Source organism: Pituophis catenifer, unplaced genomic scaffold (genome assembly GCF_029215685.1).
Source record: "Pituophis catenifer annectens isolate HBS135680 unplaced genomic scaffold, rPitCat1.0.hap2 SCAF_15, whole genome shotgun sequence".
NCBI lineage: Eukaryota > Metazoa > Chordata > Lepidosauria > Squamata > Colubridae > Pituophis > Pituophis catenifer.
Window position 1 is genome coordinate 19,400,483 of NW_027256895.1, and position 19,839 is coordinate 19,420,321.

The 19,839-nt window shown below is 37.2% G+C and overlaps 1 protein-coding gene across 1 annotated transcript; it reads left to right on the forward strand.

Annotated features, from left to right (window-relative positions):
* The first annotated feature begins 793 nt into the window (after positions 1–793).
* LOC139324536 (vomeronasal type-2 receptor 26-like) lies at positions 794–18,988 on the forward strand. Its single transcript, XM_070954248.1, has 6 exons — positions 794–1,014; positions 1,203–1,494; positions 1,922–2,767; positions 11,637–11,861; positions 16,757–16,883; positions 18,087–18,988. The coding sequence occupies exons 1-6, from the start codon at positions 794–796 to the stop codon at positions 18,986–18,988; spliced, it is 2,613 nt and encodes an 870-aa protein (XP_070810349.1).
* Positions 18,989–19,839: the final 851 nt, after the last annotated feature.

A 19,839-nucleotide genomic window follows, 5' to 3' on the forward strand; every position in this document is an offset into this window, starting at 1 on the left:
ACTTGTGCTCCCATTTTAAAGAGAAGAGGAGGAGGGGGAGAAGAAAGAAAGAAAGAAAGAGAGAGGGGGGGGAAGGAAAGGAAAGGAAAGGAAAGGAAAGGAAAGGAAAGGAAAGGAAAGGAAAGGAAAGGAAAGGAAAGGAAAGAATTCTTTAACTACAGTTACTTTCCCTTCACTTGGGAGAAAGGTGTGGGATTCAGACAGCAATTTTTTTCCTGACTCTAGATAGCATTGGATAGAGATCCTAAAAAAAAAAAAAAAAACAACCTAGAAGATTTATATAATTAGGCCTAAATTTTAATTCCTCTGCTTCAAAATTCCTGAGTGAAAGAAATGTGAGAAATTTTGCATGAAAAACCATAGAGAGACAAACCTAGATTTTGAATTTCTTTTCTGTGTAACTTTTGTCCCACTTCTCAGCTCCTCTGTCCTCTAATTATGTACACTTTTATTTTCTCTGAATGATCTCTGGTAGTGAGATCGTTGAGAGAATCAATTTGAGAAATTGCATGGGAATCACCCAGAAGCTTACTCTATAATTATGAATAGCGACTTGGACTGCAGCTTTTTTGGGAAGCTTTCTACTTTCCTATGTGGAGAATTCAGATAATTGTTGATGATGTTACAGACCAAAGAAAAAAGAAGTTAAATATCCCAGTTCAGAAATTACAGATGCTACTGAGAAAGACTGTATTACCAGACTAATAAGACATGATTTAGAATCTAAGAAAAAGTTATCTCAGCATTAATGGGCCAGATGGAGAAATATTCTTTTATGGGGAGATTTTCGTTCATGATCGTAATATTCAGATTATTGGTATTAGTGCCCCTTCCTAAGAGTGTCTGCAGAGTGCCAGTGTCAAAATGCTCCCAGACCCAGCCTCTTACTAACCTTCTTAAATATCATCAGCCAGGAGACCAGATTCTTGGTGGCATTTTCTCACAGTCTTTCATTTATATGAGCATATTACAGTACAGAAGACATCCATTCCAGGACATGCTTTTGGATCATGTGTAAGCAGTTGTGTGTTTTAAAATTGGGAGCAAGTTTTCTGTTTTCTTTTTTTAAAAGCTATGTTTCAATCTTTCTCTATTAATATATGTATTGTACCTTAGCAATTTATTAGAGAAGAATCTCTCCTTCTTAACAGTTCTGAAATGCCAATGGCAATACAGTAATTTTCTATTTATTTGTTTTGCAGATTGCTGACTCAGAGCTATCAACACATTTTGGCTTTGGTTTTTGCTGTGAAAGAGATTAATCAGAGTCCTCTCATCTTAGCTAACATGACCTTAGGCTTCAACATCTACAATGACTATTTTAGTCCCAAACATACTTACAAAGCTTCAATGGAGCTCCTCTTCGCTTCAGATGCATTCATCCCTAACTATAAATGTCATCTCCAAAATAATCTGATAGCTGTCATTGGAGGACCAAGTCCTGTTGCTTTTCTTGATATGGCTACCATCGTGACACCTTACAAGTTTGTACAAGTGAGTTTTTCTTTTGGTGAAAACACATGCTTAGTTTTTAAACCTATGACTTTTCAAATATTTCATTAGATATCTTGTCTCTCTAATATTTTATTACTATTCTTATATATTTAGCAGACATAAAATACATTCATAAAATGAATGAATGTCATTTAAAGATCTAAATGATCATGATTTATCACTTATATCTTTTATGTACACTGAGAATTTACACACTGAAGACAAATTCCTTGTGTGTCCAATCACACTTGGCAAATAAAGAATTCTATTCTATTCTATTCTATTCTATTCTATTCTATTCTATTCTATTCTATTCTATTCTATTCTATTCTATTCACAAATAATATTAATTAAAATAATGAATATTAATTTTAAAAAGTCACAGGTCCCATACATTAAACCTTTCTGGTTTCCTTGTTTCCTTTAGGTTGCATATAGCTCTGCTCTAGAGGTCAAGACCCAAACTCCATCTCGTTTCTTCTACTGGATGCTCCCAAATGCAATTAGTCAGTACCAAGGACTTCTCCAGATTCTTCTGCATTTCGGCTGGACCTGGATCAGGGTATTTTTCCTTAACATTGGCAACATAGCAGATATTTTATGGAGGAATATTCTTCCTATGTTTTCCCAAAAAGGGGTCTGCTTTGAATTTATAGAAAAAATACCAGCTGGCTTTCTCAGCGAAGATGAAAAAACTGTTCACAGATCCCATGCCATTTTAAACACAGTTTTCAACAGCACAACTAACATCGTGTTGCTCCACGGGGAATTTCAGAGTATATTAAACATAAGGTTTTTACTCAACCTGTTGGAGTTTAGTAATCTAGGTTATGGTACAAAAATCTGGGTGATGACAGCAGATGTTGACTTCTCATCAGTTCTCTTTCAAAGGAGTTGGGACATTAATTTCATGCATGGAGCTCTGTCCCTTTCAGTGCAATCAGTGGAGGTATCAGGGTTCCAAAACTTTGTTCAGATGAGAAACCCAGTTTTGGATAAAGAAGACAGCTTTTTAAAAGAATTCTGGGAACAGATGTTTAATTGTATGTTCCCAATGACTTCTATAGAGGAAGAGGATGAGACTCTCTGCACTGGGGAGGAGAAACTTGAGAGCCTCCCCATGACTGTGTTTGAAACCAGCATGACTGCTCACAGCTACAGTGTCTACACTGCTGTCTATACAATTGCACATGCTTTGCAGAGTCTGTATTCTTCCCAAGTCTGGCAAAGGACAACAAGGAGGCAGAAAGTCCTCAATCAAGAGTCATGGAAGGTGAGTACTGCAGACTACTTAGAACATCTCAGCAGATACAGTTCATTGATTCAGTTGCAAAGTTGTCTATCGGCCTTTTTTTCCCCCCATCCTTTAAGCCTATCAGATCTATTTTCAGCTTTTATTAAATTCTGATATTTGTGATTGATCCAGCTGCATGTTTTGCAAGCAATAGTCACCATCACGGATGGGTTTCACATGATTTTACCACCGGTTTGCCCCAGGGGTGAGTTCTAAAAGTTTTTACTACTGTTCTGTGGGCGTGGCTTATTTTCTGGGCGTGGCTTGATGGTCATGTGAGAATTATTTAGGATTTAGCAGAGGTACTGGTCTACCAGGCTTTTAACTGCTTGCAGAGCGGGGGGGGGGGGGCGGAGAAGCAGGGGGGCAGAACAGGTTTGGTGATGTCATATCGTCACCGCTACAGATTCGGCGGAACCGGGCAGAACCAGGAGGAACTCACCACTGGTTTGCTCGCTTGCACACATGCACGTGGCTTAGAAAACGTGGCTAAATAGGACGGTTTAGCGCCAGGGCATAGCAAACCCTCAGGTCGCCAGTACCGGTTTAGCCTGAACCAGTCTGAACTGGCTGAATACCAGTCCTGGTCACAATGTATTGGATGATCACCAGTTGTGTGTGCGCTTTGCTTTCTATGTGATAATGTAATTTTTATTTTGCTTTATCTTCAGTTATCTTAACTTGTAGCATGTACTGTTTAGAAAATTTGACTGCATTGCTTCAATGTCAGATTTTTCATCCTCGAGCCAATCACATATAAATTCAGCTTTTAGTCAATTCCAATACTTATGACTGTCTACGTGTATATTTTTCAAGTGATGATTACAATGTGTTTGGTGAGCACCAGTTTCATACCATATGTTTTATACATTGTGCTTTGCTTTCTACACAATAAGATTTATATTTTTTTGCTTTTTCTTTTGCTTTAGCTAAAAGCTTTTTGCTTTTAAGTTAGAGCATTTGACTGCTCTAACTTATAACTATATTTTTTTTATTGAATTTTAAACAAAGATATAAAGACAGTACAAAAAATACAAAGACACTACAAAGACAAACAAATTCCCACCACCAACCTACCCACACCCTACTTGACATATATGTTGTGATCATCATCAGAATATATATTGCTTTATAAATTAATATATAAATGATACATTGTCAATTCAGGTGTTTTAAATTAGAAATAATCTTGCATCTCCTCTTTATTCATTTCCGGTTTTAATTTTCCTACCCTATTCTCTTTCATCTATATTTGTACTGATTTTCTTTTCCAGCCATTGATACCACTGGTGCCACACAAGATAGAATTCACTTTCTTCTTTATACTGGAGTTCTAGTGTCAGTCTATCCATTTCGGCACACTCTGTTATCTTTGAGATTAGTTTGTCTTTGGTTGGGAGTTGGTCTGATTTCCAATTTTGCGCAAACAGTAACCGTGCTGCTGTCAAAATGTGTATGATGAGGTATTTTGTCTCTTTGTTGTGTTGTGTTGTTATCATTCCGAATAAAAAAAATTCTGGAGTGTTTTCTACTTGTTGATTTATTATTTCTTCAATAATTTCCTTTATGTCCTTCCAGTATTGTTGGGCCTTTGTACATTTCCACCAGGCATGGTAGTATGTCCCCTTTTTTGTTTTGCACTTCCAACAGTGTGGAAGTTCGGGTATATTTTGGCTAATCTGGCCAGTGTGGAAGTTCGGGTATATTTTGGCTAATCTGGCTGGTGCTAAGTGCCATCTGTAAAACATTTTTATGAGGTTTTCTTTGTAGGGTATGGCTCTTGTCATTTTGATGTTCTGTTTCCACAATTTCTCCCAGTTTGCCAATTGAATGTTGTGCCCTATGTCCCTGGCCCACCTTATCATATTTTCTTTTACTGTTTCGTCCAATAATTTATATCTGAGAAGGTAGTTATATAATTTGGTTATCATCTTTTGTTCTGGGCCTTGTAAAATCTTGTCCAATTCGTTCAAATTATTCGAGATTCCATATTGCTTTTTATCTGCTATGTGTCTTGAGTGTATTTGAGTATAGGGCCACCAATCGATATTTATGCCGAAGTTTTGGAGTTGCTGTCTTGGGATAAGTTCGCCTTCATGATTCAATAAGTCTTGGTACCGTATCATTTTTCCTATTTCGAGAGTGTTCGGGTATATCAATGCTTCCATCGGGGACCACCATTTTGGTATTTTAGTATAGTGAGTTCTCTTAATATCCTGCCAGATCTTGAATAATGAAGCTCGAATTATATGACGTTGGAAGTACATGTGTCGTTTATCCGATCTGTCCCATAGGAAAGCGTGCCATCCTCTTATTAAGTCAAAGCCTTCTAAATATAAAGTTCTTTTGTTGTCCAGTTTCATCCATTCTTTAATCCAGGTCAGTCCTGATGCCTTGTAGTAGAGTTCCCAATCTGGTATTGCTAGGCCTCCTTTGTCTCGTGAATCCTGTAGGGCTTTGATTTTAATTCTGGCTTTCTTTCCCTGCCATATGTAATTCATTGTTGTTTTATTGAGGTTCTTAAAGAAATCTCTTCCAGGGTGTATTGGTATCACTTGATATAAATATAGTACTCTTGGTAATATATTCATTTTTATTGAGGCAATTCTGCCCATCAATGAGAGTTGTAATCTACTCCAAATTTCCAAGTCTTTTTTGATTTGTTTTAACAATTTGGTATAATTATCTTCTTTGATTGTAATTGCTTTTGCTGTCAACCAAATACCTAGGTATTTTATTTTCTTTACTATTTGAAGTCCTAATTCTTGTTCTAATTTCAACTGCTGTGTTTGGGTCATATTTTTCGTCAATACTTTCGTCTTCTGCTTATTTATTTTGAGGCCCGCAACTTCCCCGTATTCCTCTATCATTGTCATCAACCTGGTTCCAGATCGTATTGGGTTTTCCAGTATGAAAATCACATCGTCTGCAAAGGCAAGTAATTTATACTCCTCTCCCCAGATCTTAAGGCCTTCTACATCTTCCTCCTTCCTGATTTCCGTTAATAAAACTTCCAGTGCGATTATAAATAATAGAGGTGACATGGGGCAACTTTGTCGTACTCCTTTCTGAATGTCAAAAGTTTGTGTCATGTCACCATTTATTGCAATTTTGGCTGTTTGACAGGAGTAAATCTTTCTTATCAATTTAAGGAATTTCTCTCCGCAATTCATTAATTCAAGTTGTGTTGTAAGGAAGGACCAATTTAAATTGTCAAAGGCCTTCTGGGCATCGAGAGATATTAAAGCTATTTCCTTGTCTATCTTCTTATCGTAATATTCCAGTATATCTATAATCGTTCTCAAATTATTTTTAATCTGCCTCCTGGGTATAAAGCCGTTTTGGTCTGTATGTATGTATTTATGAATTATTGTTTTAAGTCTCTGCGCTAATATTGGCATGAATAGTTTGTAGTCCACATTGAGTAATGAAATGGGTCTGTAATTTCTAACTTGGGTCGGATCTAAATCTTCTTTGTGTATTAATGTAATAATGGTTTCTGTCCATGATTTTGGGATTTCAGCTGTCAATAATGCTGCGTTGAAGACTTTTAGCAATATTTCGTCTATTTCTTGTTGGGAGTGTTTATAAAATTCAGTAGGAATTCCATCTGGTCCTGGAGTTTTATTGTTCTTTTGTTTTTTGTGAGCTTCAGTCAATTCAATCATTGTTATGGGGCGGTTCAGGGTTTCTCTATGCTCTTCTTCGAATTGTGTAATATTCACTTTACTAAGATATTTTCGAATTTGGTCTTCCGGGACATCTTCCTGCCGATAGAGATTCTGAAAGAATGTTTTGACTATGTTTTTCTTATCTACGTGTGTGTGGAATAAATTTCCTGTTTCGTCTTGGAGTTGGTGTATAATTCTTTTGTCTGTTTGCTTTTTTAATTTATGAGCTAACCAGCGTCCAGTTTTGTTTGCATGTTCAAAGTTGGTCTGTTTTGCCATTTTTATTTTTTGTGCCAAATCAACTTTTGTAGTCAAATTCAATTTGTGTTTAGCCAAATTAAGTTTTTGCTGTGCTATCTTATTATTAGGGTGCTGTTGTAATTTAGTTTCCTCTATCTTGATTTCTTCCAATAAGTCATTCCTGATTCTTTGTTTCTCTTTTTTTCTTTTTGCCACATATGCAATGGTTAATCCCCTAATATATGCTTTCGTCGTGTCCCATAAATTTTGTAACGACGTTTGGTCCTTTGTGTTAATTTGGAAAAATATCTTAATCTCCTTTTCTATCATTTGTAGATAATCTTTTTCCTTTATAATACTTGTGTCCATTTTCCATCTTTTTTGTTTTCGGGAGCCTTTCCAAATTATTTTAATGGGGTTGTGGTCGGCCCATATGTTAGGCATAATTTCTACGTCGTGTGTTTCTTTACTTAGTTGGGGTGTCATCCAAGCCATATCCAATCTTGACCACGATTGATGTGGGCCAGAAAAGTATGTGTACTGTTTGGTTGTAGTATTTAATTCTCGCCAAGTGTCATGTAGACTCATTTCTTGTACCAAATTCTTAAATGTTTGTGGCAGTGTCTTCCTTTTGATCTTATTCTTCCTGTTACTGTAGTAGTCTTCTCATGTGTTGACAATTGCATTAAAATCTCCGACAATGCAGATGTTTTCATAATCCAACTCTTTTAATTTATCGTGTAATTTTTTATAAAAATCTATTTGGTTTCCATTTGGAGCGTAGATGGCTACTAACAGTATTATTTTTGTTTCCAGTTTTACTTCTATTATTAAGACTCGACCCTCTTTGTCCACATATATTGGCTTTGTTCTTATATGGTCTCTAACATATATTACCACTCCCCTTTTTTTACAGTCGCCTAAGGATGTGTACATTACTCCTAATTTTTTTATTTTCGAGTATTTTTTTCTGTTGTTTTTTTATGTGTACCTCTTGTAACGTGATTATATCTGCTCCTAATTTTTGCAGTTTAGTGAATATCTGATGTCTTTTGCTTGGTGAGTTTAGACCATTTATATTTATAGAAATGAGTTTTAGTTCTTCTTCCATTCCTGGTATTGTTTATTTGTCTGTTATTTTAAGTTTTGTTGTGTTTCTTGTGACTCTTTGTGTAATCCCCGTCATTTCCTCCTTCCCCAGCTTTCCCTTCTTCCGTTCCTTATCCTCCTTGTTTGTTGGTTGCTCTTCTTGGTCACTGGGGTTTGAATCTTCTCTGCCTCCTCTGCTCTCCTGTTCTCCTTCATATCCTAAATGTTGATCTGCGAAGTCCTGGGCTTTTTCTATGGTGTCGATTCAAAATTTTCTTCCTTCCCAAGAAATGAGTACTCCTTCTGGTATAAGCCATCTAAATTTTATCTTGAGTTTATTTAACTGTCGGGTTAAGAAGTTATATTCTCTTCTCCTATCCCTGGCCCTTCTCGGTACTTCTTTTAGCGTTAGAACTTCCCTCCCTTTGTACATAACTGTCTCCTCTCTCATCTTTCGGTATATTTCTTCTTTCAATGTTTTTTCGTAAATCTGATGTGTACTTCTTTAGGGAGTTTGTTTCTTCTGGCATAGTTTGTGAAGCCCTGTAAATTTCATCGATACCACCTCTTATTTCATCTTTATCTTTATGTGTCGCCTCTGCCAAGATTCCAACCATAATTTCGCCCAAGTCTTCATCTCTCTGTTCTTCTATATTTTGAAATCTTAAGTAGAAAGATGCCTTTTCCATTTCAAGAAATGTCAATGCATCTTCTGTGTCTCGACTCCTTGTCGCTTGTTGATTCTCCATCTGTTCCAACCTGGTAGCTGTGGTTTCCGCCTTTTCCTCAACTTTGTGGATTCTCTGTTCATTTTCGGTTATATTTCGGCAGTGATCTCAGCGCGTTAGGGACGAAAGGGGCGATGCTCCGCTCCTGAGTCCCTAACAATCCCGCATCTGGAGCCGAAACAGGCGCTATTGATCTCGTAGTGATCAATAGTTTAAAGGGGAACATCTCAGGACCTCGGAGGAGATCGCAACTTCTCCGAAGGTACAAGATAAAGCCCTTAATCCAGAGTGAGGAAAAACCAGCCTTACGGGGCTGGCCGGAGGCACTGATAACTGTATAAGAGGGAAGTGAAGATTGAAAACTATAAGAGGTCATCAACAGAAGACTATTATCTAGAAAAACCCAAAAAACTACCTGATAGTAAGAAGCAGCGCTGGTGGAGGAGAAACCTGAAAAAAGAAAGAGGATAAGCGGCGATGGAAGATAGATCGGAACGGAGCCATTTTGAAAGCAAAGTGACAGCACAAAAATCCGAACAGCTGAGTGTACAGTGAGAGCGGAAGAGCGGAAGGAGGCAATTCCTAAGAATACTGCGACGAGAATAGAGAATAATTTAAAAAGACTTGGATATTAGTATTGGATCTTATAAATGTGGACTGGATTGAGTGGAGAGAATTGGATAAAAAATAAAATAAGAACGGACCGTGCAGCATCGGAGTGAGCGGAGAGAGCGTGTGCAGCGTGGAGTGCTGGAGATCGGAGGAGAGGAGCGGAACCTGGACGGATCTTTACAAACTGATCGTATTGGATTTTACTGATGTGGAGTTGTCAGAGTGGATTGAATTAGATAATTCGAGAAAGAAAAAGTTTGTGGGAGAGTGCGGAGAGTTGGGACAAACTCCGGTAAAATTGATTGGAGTGGATTTGTACAAACTATCTTTTAGTGATACTTCTTGCGAAGATTAGGATACAAAACTGATACAAAGTGTGAGGGACTTTGATTATTTGACTACCAGAGACTGAACTGTTTGGATTGAACAATTTAAATATTGACTAATAGCTGATGAACCAGACGATAAGGACTTAAATAGAGGATATAACATTACACCATTGGGACCGGATGTGGATTCAAATAAAAGGAACACAGAGGACTATAGATTAAATTGGATGGTGGAATAATCAAAGTGAACAGGGTGATTCAGACCTTTGGAACCGTATTTGGTTGGAAGAAAGAGAAGTTTACATAACACCAAGAAAGATAAAAGACTATAGTTAATGGACAATATATATACACTTGGTACGATTTAAGTTTATTCTACTATATATCATAAGATACTAGACCCGGAAAATAACCTTTAATAACTTATTAGTTTTTCTCTTAAGTAGTTTGTCTAATTTGTCTATTCAAAATTAATCAAACAATTATAGTATATTATCTTTAATTATATTTAATCAATTTATTCATATACAGTAAATTAATTTAAATAATTAGATAGAACTATAATAATTAAACTGATATTGATACTATTTTAGAACTATTATAATAAAATACATTTGATTCTGTAAGTAATTGAAGAATAAGGTAATTAATGAATTGTTAGAAGCTTACATTTTCCCCGTTGTTCCCCCCTTCTCTTGCTTCCCCCCCCCCTGCTTTCCTTTTTGCTCTTTTCCCAATATCGTATTATTAATTAGAAATATTCTGAAAAAACCTTGTAAAAATAATCCTGCATCCAGGTTATAAACATTATATGTGACAATTTTATGAAATTGTGGGCAAAAATAATAAGCATAATAGATATGGCAACCTCAAGCATACCAACTACTATTAAATCAACCAAGAAAATATCTCCAACCCAAACACTATTGGTGGCTTCCCCGGTTCAGCAGAAGACAGGGGAAACAACAGATAAAGAAAGGACTAACATAGGTATCCAAAACATTCAAGCTGCCCTTGCAATGATCCAGGAGGGAATGAAAAGGATGGAAGATAAGATGACCCTGAATCATGATGAAACCAAAAGGAACCATGAACAAATGTGATTGGATGTAGGGGAAATTAAAGATGAGATTAGAAATATAGATGAGAAAATAGAGAAAATTCAACAAAATATAACCGAAAACGAACAGAGAATCTAACTTATAACTATAAATATTGTTATTCTATTTGTTGGGCTCATCATCAAATTATCCATTTATGGTGAATCATCTTCTTTTAATGACCCCATAATCCCTTGTGGGGTGGAATCTGGGCAACTGAATGGAGTGAGCAGAGTATTTACTGGCTGGATGCCCTACTTGTCACCAATGCAGAGTTTTGTTCAGCAGATATATTCTCATTGTGCCCAGAGAGAGAAATATCTGCCTCTACCTAGGATTGAACTCACAGCCTCTTGATTTTGAGGCGAGAGCTCCACCTCTAGGCCACCGTACCACTCCCTCCATTTATGGTGAATGATCAGAAATATTTTTTTAAAAATTTGATTTATATGCCACCCTTCTCCAGAGACTCAGGGCGGCTTACAGTGCGTTAAGCAATAGCCTTCATACTTTTGTATATTTTTATACAAAGTCAGCTTATTGCCCCCACAAACTGGGTCCTCAATTTACCTACCTTAAAAAGGATGGAAGGCTGAGTCAACCTTGAGCCTGGCGAGATTCGATCTTACTTTAATTGCAGACAGCTGGTGTTAAATTACAGTGCTTAGTCTGTTGAGCTATCCAGGCTCCTGGATTAATTAAAATTACATCCTTATTTTGCACTGAAAAATAAATAAAATGCAATTTTATCCTAGCAAATACAAACTTGGCAATTTCTATGATATAGAGAACATGGTTTATCTTTTTGACTTTTCTTTGTGATACGGCATTCATTCATAATAAAATATATAGTTGCCTAGTTTATAGGCCTTCGTAGTAATATATGGAAGCTTTCAGTGGAATCATATAGTAATGGTTATTTCTAAATACTTTACTAGCAGTGTATAAAATGTTTTATTTGCTGAATTGCTTTGTTTACATTATAGTAGCGTTTTGAGGGGCAATTAATTACAGTATGGATGCTGATTTATTAAAATGCATTCTTACCTTTGTACCCTTTTTATCTTGTGTTTTTAAAGCTTCACCATTTTCTGCAGAGTATATCATTTAATAGCAATACTGGTGAGATTTCCTTTGATAGCAATGGGGAAATATTTGCAGGATTTGATATTATAAACTGGATCACATTTCCAAATCAGACATTTCTTAGAGTCAAAGTTGGAAGGATAGATCCAGGAACATTCTCTGATGAACCATTGACTATTTCTGAAGAGAAGATCATTTGGCCCAACCGGTTTAATCAGGTGAGAGTCATCTTATTTCATTATGGCTTGGTTCAATTTTATTACAATGAGTCATGATTTTCAGGTTCATACCTCATTACAAAGTGCTTATATTGTCTTCCCTTCATTCTGAAGAAATGTCCACTTCTGACTACTTCTTTAACATTTGCTTTTAGATAACCTACTGTATAGCAACAATTTTAATATTGCCTAATTCCTTTCTCTCCAATACTCCAGAAAAAATAAATATTTAAAAAAATATTAATTTATTAAAGCAAATAATACTTGGACAGTTTAATTAGCTATGATTTAACATTTCCAGTAGCAGTAATTTATTATCAGATTTTTACACCTTTAGCTTTAAGAAGGCTGGACAGTTTAGATGTTAATTTTCATTTATTTCATCACCACAAGAAATATCCTATGAAGCTCAAGAAGCTTCTTGGATGAGAAGGGAAACATCTTCAAAGAAAAACCAGAAGGGCCACTTGCCTCTTGAAAAAGCACCTTTGGGACACTCATAACATGGCTGACTGAGAATCTCCATAGACAATAAAAGAGAATACTTGCAGCTCAGGGTTGATATGACAGGTCCTTGGTCATTACATCCTATACATAGAGGGAGGAATGTTACCTAGTTTGCGTAATGAAACATCTGCAAGAAAACAAGCAAGCTCAGAGAGCTCTAAGGATCCCTTATTTGCATTTTTTTTCTGCATCTAAACTTAATAATCAATGATTGTATAAACATACGGCTGAAGTGAGCAAATACCAATCCTTTTGTCTCAACTGGATGATGAGCATCCTTTCTAGAAATGTTAAGGACTATCAAAAATCCCAGACTCATTTCTTAATGATTGCTATGGATTTTAAAATCACTGTCAGCTATGGAGACATTTCTATTGAACACAAAGGCATCTTGGAGAGATTCAATTCTTTTTCCCTAATCCAAGTTAACTCTATCTGGATGATTGTAGAAAGTACATACCTATGCTTTCTGGAATGGTTTCTATTAGTTTTGACTTTTTCCAAATTGCATATTGAGACTGCAACATTGCTTTTTTAGGCAGTTAAAGATGTTAATTGTCAATCTTGTCAACTGTACTTCTTCTTCTTCTTGTGCCTTATCCATCATCGGACATTGGCAATCATGTTGCAATCCTATTTTTGTCAACAGCCCCATGAAAAAGTGCTGCTGAATTTTGTCCAAACCACTCCCTTAGGTTTTTTTTTTTTAATAAAAAGTTTTTATTTTCTGATCAAACAAGTATACAATATAAACAATCATTCAAACTATCATCAAGAAAAAGAAAAAAAAATCAATCCTTGGTAAACTCAATCTTCAACCCCTCCTCACCACCCCCCACCCCCGACTTCCCAGAACAAAAACAGGGCATAGATTTCACCAAACATTCGCTAAAATAAACTAGCTAACTGCAAGATTTAATAACTCCCAAGACCCCTTAACTCCCCTTTTACAATTTCATCAACCTCCCTTTTTATAGACTCAAAGTAGCATGTAATCCAATAACTCTAAGAGTTTTAAAACCATTAACAAATATTAAACATTCAAACCTTAAAAATTCTCTTAATATATCAGTAAAGTATTCAATTGATTTGCAAAAACATTTTTCCCCCTCCTACTTTTCTCAAAGTTCAGATATTTTGAAATCTCATAACAAAAAATAAACCTTAGGTATTCACAAATTAAATTTCTACATTTTTTAAGTTTCTAAATTTCCCCCCTTCATTATTCCTCCCTCCAACTTTTAAAATTTTAAAAGATAATCATCAACATAATTAACCATTAATACATAAACTAGAAAACCAAAAAGGATTAATCAACATATTTAAAAATCAATATTTAACTTTATACTTTTTCCCCCTCAGTAGTTATAACACCTAAAACATAATCATTTTTAACCATGAGTAGAACAACTGCAAAGCCAAAAGAAAAGGTTAATCTTCCATTCTTGCTTTCTTTTTATATTTTTTCCAGTCTTTCTGCATCCCTCCTACTTCTATTTTGAGGAGGTTTTTCATTTTAATTTGAGGTTGATGTAACTGCAAAGATTGTCCCCTTTTTGAGAAAATTTCCTCTGATTTAGAGCCCCCAAATCGCCTCTTCTTGCTTATATAAATCAGTTCATTCCTTTGTCTGTAAGACCAAAGTTTGTCAAGAGTTTGTGAAAAAAAGTTCAGTTGTTTCTTTTCTATTAAATGTATAAATGCCACTGGCAAATCTCCTTCATCTTCTGAAACTTCGAAAGTCTGATCATTTACTACTTTTTTCCAAACCAAGTCATAATTTTGAAAGATTCTATCAATTTTTCCGAAAAGAGCAGAGAATAAGCTCGAAAATTCTTGAGAAGATTCTTCCACCTTCTCTGCTGCAATCAGAATATCTCCTGAATTGTCATCATGCTCCGTACTTGTTTTTGTCTCCTCAGTCATTTCTGTTGTTATCCCTTTAAGAATAGCTATTTGATTACTTATAGCTGCAGTATGATTATTCATGGCTTCTTTTATAAATTCTGTAAATTCTGCATCAAAATGCTTATAACTCTGTAAATCAGACAACTGTTTCATTTCTGACACCTCCAAATAGCTTCCAGCACTTTCAAGATCTCCTTTCTTAGAAGCCATTTTATTTTTAAAAGATTTTCTTTCTTCCCACAACCATAAAATCATAAAGTCAGAGCCATCCTTTTGAGCAGCTTTCAGCAATTTCTTTATAAATCACCAAACGAAATAATCTTTTCCCAAACAGCTCTTCAAAATCTATTCCAGCAACTTAAAGCCAGTCTCTGAGCACGAGTCTATTAGCAAAGACTTTCCTTTCTAACTTTCACTTTTAAAATCGCAACAAAGAAACGCCATCTTTACTTCCAGCTCAGAAAATCCAATTAGAAACATTGTATCCCCGGAGTTAAGTATTATACTTGCAAAAAGCTTGTCCTCCTGCTTCTGTTCCGCCTGCTTTTTTGAAATCATTTAATCTTCTGTTTGACAGCAGAAATTGGACGCAACGCCTAGCTCTGTAAAAAAAACAGAGTCCCCCCGGATCCGGAGCTTCAGTGGGCTGAACGGGGAGCTCTCGCCCTCCTAACCCCTGGAATTAATCCAGAGATTTTCGGGGAGCTCTACCCTCACCCACCTGCTCTCCTCCCCTTCTTTTCCCAAAGGGGAGATTTTCAAGCCGTTTGACAGCTGATTAACGCTGTCAGAACGGCTCAACGGGATCGCGGGGGCGGCGGTCTAAAAAGACCGTCAATGGCGCTGCGGAGCCAAGCCGGAAGTCCCACTCCCTTAGGTTTTGAAGCAGGGGTGAAATGCTCCCGGTTCGGACCAGATCACCTGACACGGTAGTGATGGCAGTGGGTGGTTCGGAGAACCGGTAGCAAAAATCCCTGCACCCCCCCCCCCATGCCCAGCTGAGCTGCACAATCATCAGCGGCTTTTTTTTTTTTTTACTTTTAAAAGCATTTTTATACAACTTCGTCCGACGGAAAAAATGCTTTTAAAAGTAAAAAAAAAGCCTCTGATGATCACACGGCTCAGCTGGGATCATCATAGGCCTTTCAAAGCATTTTTTTCTGCAACCTCTTGGCCGAAGAGGTGGTAAAAAAAATGCTTTGAATAGTCTCTTACGATCCCAGCTGAGTTGCCTGATCGGCAGAGAGGTATTTTTTAAAAAGCCATTCTGATGATCCCAGCTGAGTTGCCTGATCGGCAGATGCTTTTCAAAGCATTAGAAAAAATGCTTTGAAAAGTTAAAAAAAAAATTGACCACGCACACCCAGTCACATTACAGCCCCCCCCCAAGCAACACCCACAGAACTGGTAGTAACAAATCTTACATTTCACCCCTGTTTTGAAGCCATGATGTTCTTCTTCTGCCTGCACCTTGTTTGCCTTCAATCTTTCCCTGGAGGATTAAGTGAAAGTTGCCGTCTTTTTCAGGATGTTCGCATCACATGTCCAAAATATTCGAACTTTTGCTTTTTAATAGCTTTGATGATTTTCCTTGGCTTTCCCAGGTGGCTTATCACCTCCTGATTTGTGATTTTGTTATCCTTGCTTATACGTAACAGCCGTCTATAAATCCACATTTGAAATGCTTCTAGTGTCTTCAAGTGGTTTTCTGTCTGGGACCAACTCTCTACTCCATAGAGCAGGATAGAAAAGATGGAACATCTGACAAGCTTGATTTTCAGCCTTAGGCTTCTGTCGTGACTGCAGAAGACCTTTTTTCATTTTGAAGAATGCTGTTTGAGTGCATGTACTTGGCGGCACATAATTACTCTTGGTGGAAATTCCCAGCTTTAGGCTAGAGTGGAAGTGGAATAAAAGCAGAAATAAACAACAACAACATCAACAAAAGATAAATGCAATTCAAAACCACATGACTATTAAAGTCAACAAAGAATGAGATTGGTCCATTTATTTGTCAGCAATTCTGCTGGCTAAAAGGGGAAATGTCATAAAATGATATCCTCAGGATTGTTTCATCTAGACGCATCTGAATCTGTGGTGAAATCCAATTTTTTTACTACCAGTTCTGTGGGCATGGGTTGGTGGGAGTAGTGTGGCTTGGTGGGCGTGGCAGCGGAAGGATACTGCAAATCTCCATTCCCTCCCCACCCCAGGGGAAGGATATCGCAAAATCTCCATTACCAGTCTACCCTGGGGCCAGCCAGAGGTGGCATTTGCCGGTTCTCCGAACTAATTTTAGAAGCCAATTTTGCTTCTATGTTTGATGACATCTGGTGATCTAATTTTCAGGGTGGTTGTTTTTTTTTTTTTTTTTTAATTAACACACCTTAGTTTTTCTTTCTGCCTCTTTGCTTCCAAATGTCACAAAATTGAAAACTTTTCTATATTGCAAACTATCTTTTTATTATTATTTTGAACAGGAAAGACCCCTCTCACTCTGTAATGAGAAGTGCCATTCAGGTTACAGGAAGACCAAAATTGAAGGAAAATTATTTTGCTGCTATGGTTGCACTCCGTGTCCAAAGGGGAAGATCTCAGATCAGACAGGTAAAAAAAAGAGAGGCAGAGAGGGAGGAACATTTAATAGAGGGACACTTGAGCTAGTTGAGGCTAGGAGTTTTCTCCATTTTCTCAATTCAACAAGAAAAAGAATTGGGAAATAAGGGAATTGGGAAATATAACCTCATAAGTGTATCACCTTTAGTTAGAGAATAGAGTTAGAAGGTCCCTTCCAACTCTTACTGGAATGCTGCATTCAGTTTTGGTCGCCATGATGTAAAAAAAAATGTGGAGACTCTCAAAAGACTGTAGAGAAGACCAACTAGGATGATTAGGGGACTGGAGGCTAAAACATATGAAGAACGGTTGCAGGAACTGGGTATGTCTAGTATAATGAAAAGAAGGACTAGAGGAGACATGATAGCAGTGTCCCAATATCTCAGGGGCTGCCACAAAGAAGAGGGAGTCAAGCTATTCTCCAAAGCACCAGAGGGTAGGACAAGAAGCAATGGGTAGAAACTAATCAAAGGGAAAAGCAACTTAGAACTAAGGAGAAATTTTATGACATCTACACCAAATAATCCATGGAATAACTTGCCTCCAGAAGCTGTGAATGTTCCAACGCTGGAAGTTTTTAAGAAGATGTTGGATAACCATTTGTCTAAAATGGTGTAGGGTGAATGCTGTTCTCCTCAGCTGTTTTAGATGAGAAATATAGAAATATTCATTATGAAAATTGAAACTGCCCCTGTGATAGACTATGTAGGTGCCTCAGAAACCACGGTCCATTCACTGCCAGTTCTACAGGGACATTCACCACACATTGATTATCCGTTTTATCTAAATTTACAGGGCATTCTGCTAATTTGCATTTCTTTATTTCTTAGATAACAGATAATCTGCTTTTAGACAGATAATCTATCTGTCTAAAAGTAGCAAAATGTTACTATATTAAACATAACCTTCACTCCCAAAAGGTTGATAGAATTCACTGATACTAAGGGTTGAACTTTGCTTTGTTTCTTTTACTGGATGTCTTTTTAGTGGTCAAGGAAGAAATAAAGTTTCTTTCTATCTAATAATAATAATATGTGTTCTTTAGTATGAACTCTTTATCAAGAAAAAAGTCATTCCACTGGAACTCATCTAATAGTAGCATAATTTGTATCAATGAGGCACCATAATATCATGCAATATACTAAGGGCTTTCTGGTAGTGTTTTAACTTAAATAAATACATTTTTTTTTCCAGATATGGATGATTGCTTCCAATGCCCAGAAGATCAATATCCAAACAATAAACAGGATTTATGCATGCCAAAGCATGTAAGTTATCTATCTTACGGAGACTTGTTGGCGACAGGCTTAGCCACATCAGCTCTTGTGCTTTCTTTTATCACAACCTTTGTGTTAGGAATCTTCTTGAAGTACCACAACACTCCCATCGTCAAAGCCAACAACCGCAGCCTCTCCTACACCCTCCTTATCTCCCTCCTCCTCTCCTTCCTTTGTTCTCTGCTTTTCATCGGTCGGCCCATGAAGGTGACGTGTCTCCTTCGACAGACTGCTTTTGGGATCATCTTCTCCGTGGCTGTTTCTTGCATGTTGGCCAAGACCATCACTGTGGTTCTTGCTTTCATGGCCACCAAACCAGGATCAAGGATGAGGACGTGGGTTGGACAAAGACTGGCCCTTTCCATTGTTCTCTCCTGTTCTCTTATTCAAAGTACTTTTTGTATGGCGTGGCTTGGAATTTCTCCCCCCTTCCCAGACTTTGACGTGAGGTCCATAAATAGTGAAATAATTATAGAATGTAATGAAGGTTCGGTGGCAATGTTTTATTGTGTTTTAGGTTTTATGGGCTTCCTGGCCTTTATTAGTTTTATTGCAGCTTTCCTAGCCAGGAAGTTACCAGACACTTTCCAGGAAACCAAGTCGATTACTTTCAGCATGCTGGTGTTTTGCAGTGTCTGGTTGTCTTTTGTCCCTGCCTACATAAGCACCAAAGGAAAATACACAATAGCTGTGGAGATTTTTGCCATCTTGGCCTCTAGTGCTGGGCTCCTGGCTTTTATCTTTTTCCCCAAATGTTACATCATTATAATTAGACCAGATCTTAATAAAAGGGAACAATTAATAAAAAGAGTGAATTAAACTATGTTTCAACATTGTTTCCTTTTTCTCCAGTTGTGAAAACACAGTGGTTCCTACCTGGTATTTAAACTGTACTTGCCAAAGCAGGCCATTCTATGCATTAACCTTCTTACAGTAGTAACATCACAGGCAGTTGTGTATGTTCTTTCTGTTCTTGCTATCTCTGAGATGGACCTTGAAGCCAAAGACTCTCACACAGTCCATATTGAGTTTTGTTTTCATGGTGCAATTTAAATGATGTCTGTTCATCCTTTACTGGATGTCAAATCGCAAAACATCCCTGGCCTAACAAAACAGCACGGCAGCCAAAGACAGGTGCACATTCCAGACTTATCTCTCTCAAGGCTGTATCCCAGGGTTACGCACAGCAGCCAGAGGGGAATGAGCTCTACTACCCGCGAAATTGCTCCGAGGGCAAATGTGATTGATGAGACACCCTGGGAAGATGGGGAAAACAGGGTCATGATTGGGGTCAGAGCTGGCTTCACTTTTGAATGTGCCGACATGAAGGTTCTAATAAATAACTGGATTTCTTTTGAAGCTTGGCTCGAGGCTCATGTTTTAATTAGGGCATCCTAATTAAACCCTAACACTGGACATGGTTCAGTAAGATTAGGAATCATCTCTAGATGACACTCTATTTGGTTGAAGAAAAGTTTGCTTCAAATTCCTTTATCTTTTCAAAAACAGGTATAATTTTGTTACCCATTGTCAGGATTTACTTTCAAGCTAGATTTCTCAATCAAGCTGATATGCTTTTGCTTTGCTTTTGCTTTTTCCAATTTATATACCGCCCTTCTCCCTGAGGACTCAGGGCGGTGTACAGCCAAGATAAAAAACATGGAATACAA

What these genes read in the sequence shown, in the direction of transcription:
- LOC139324536 (XM_070954248.1), top strand. Translation starts at nt 794, where the DNA reads ATGATCGTAATATTCAGATTATTGGTATTAGTGCCCCTTCCTAAGAGT. An exon ending in CACCTTACAAGTTTGTACAA is followed by an intron (nt 1,495 to 1,921) that starts GTGAGTTTTTCT and finishes TGTTTCCTTTAG; the next exon opens with GTTGCATATAGCTCTGCTCT. An exon ending in GGCCCAACCGGTTTAATCAG is followed by an intron (nt 11,862 to 16,756) that starts GTGAGAGTCATC and finishes TATTTTGAACAG; the next exon opens with GAAAGACCCCTCTCACTCTG.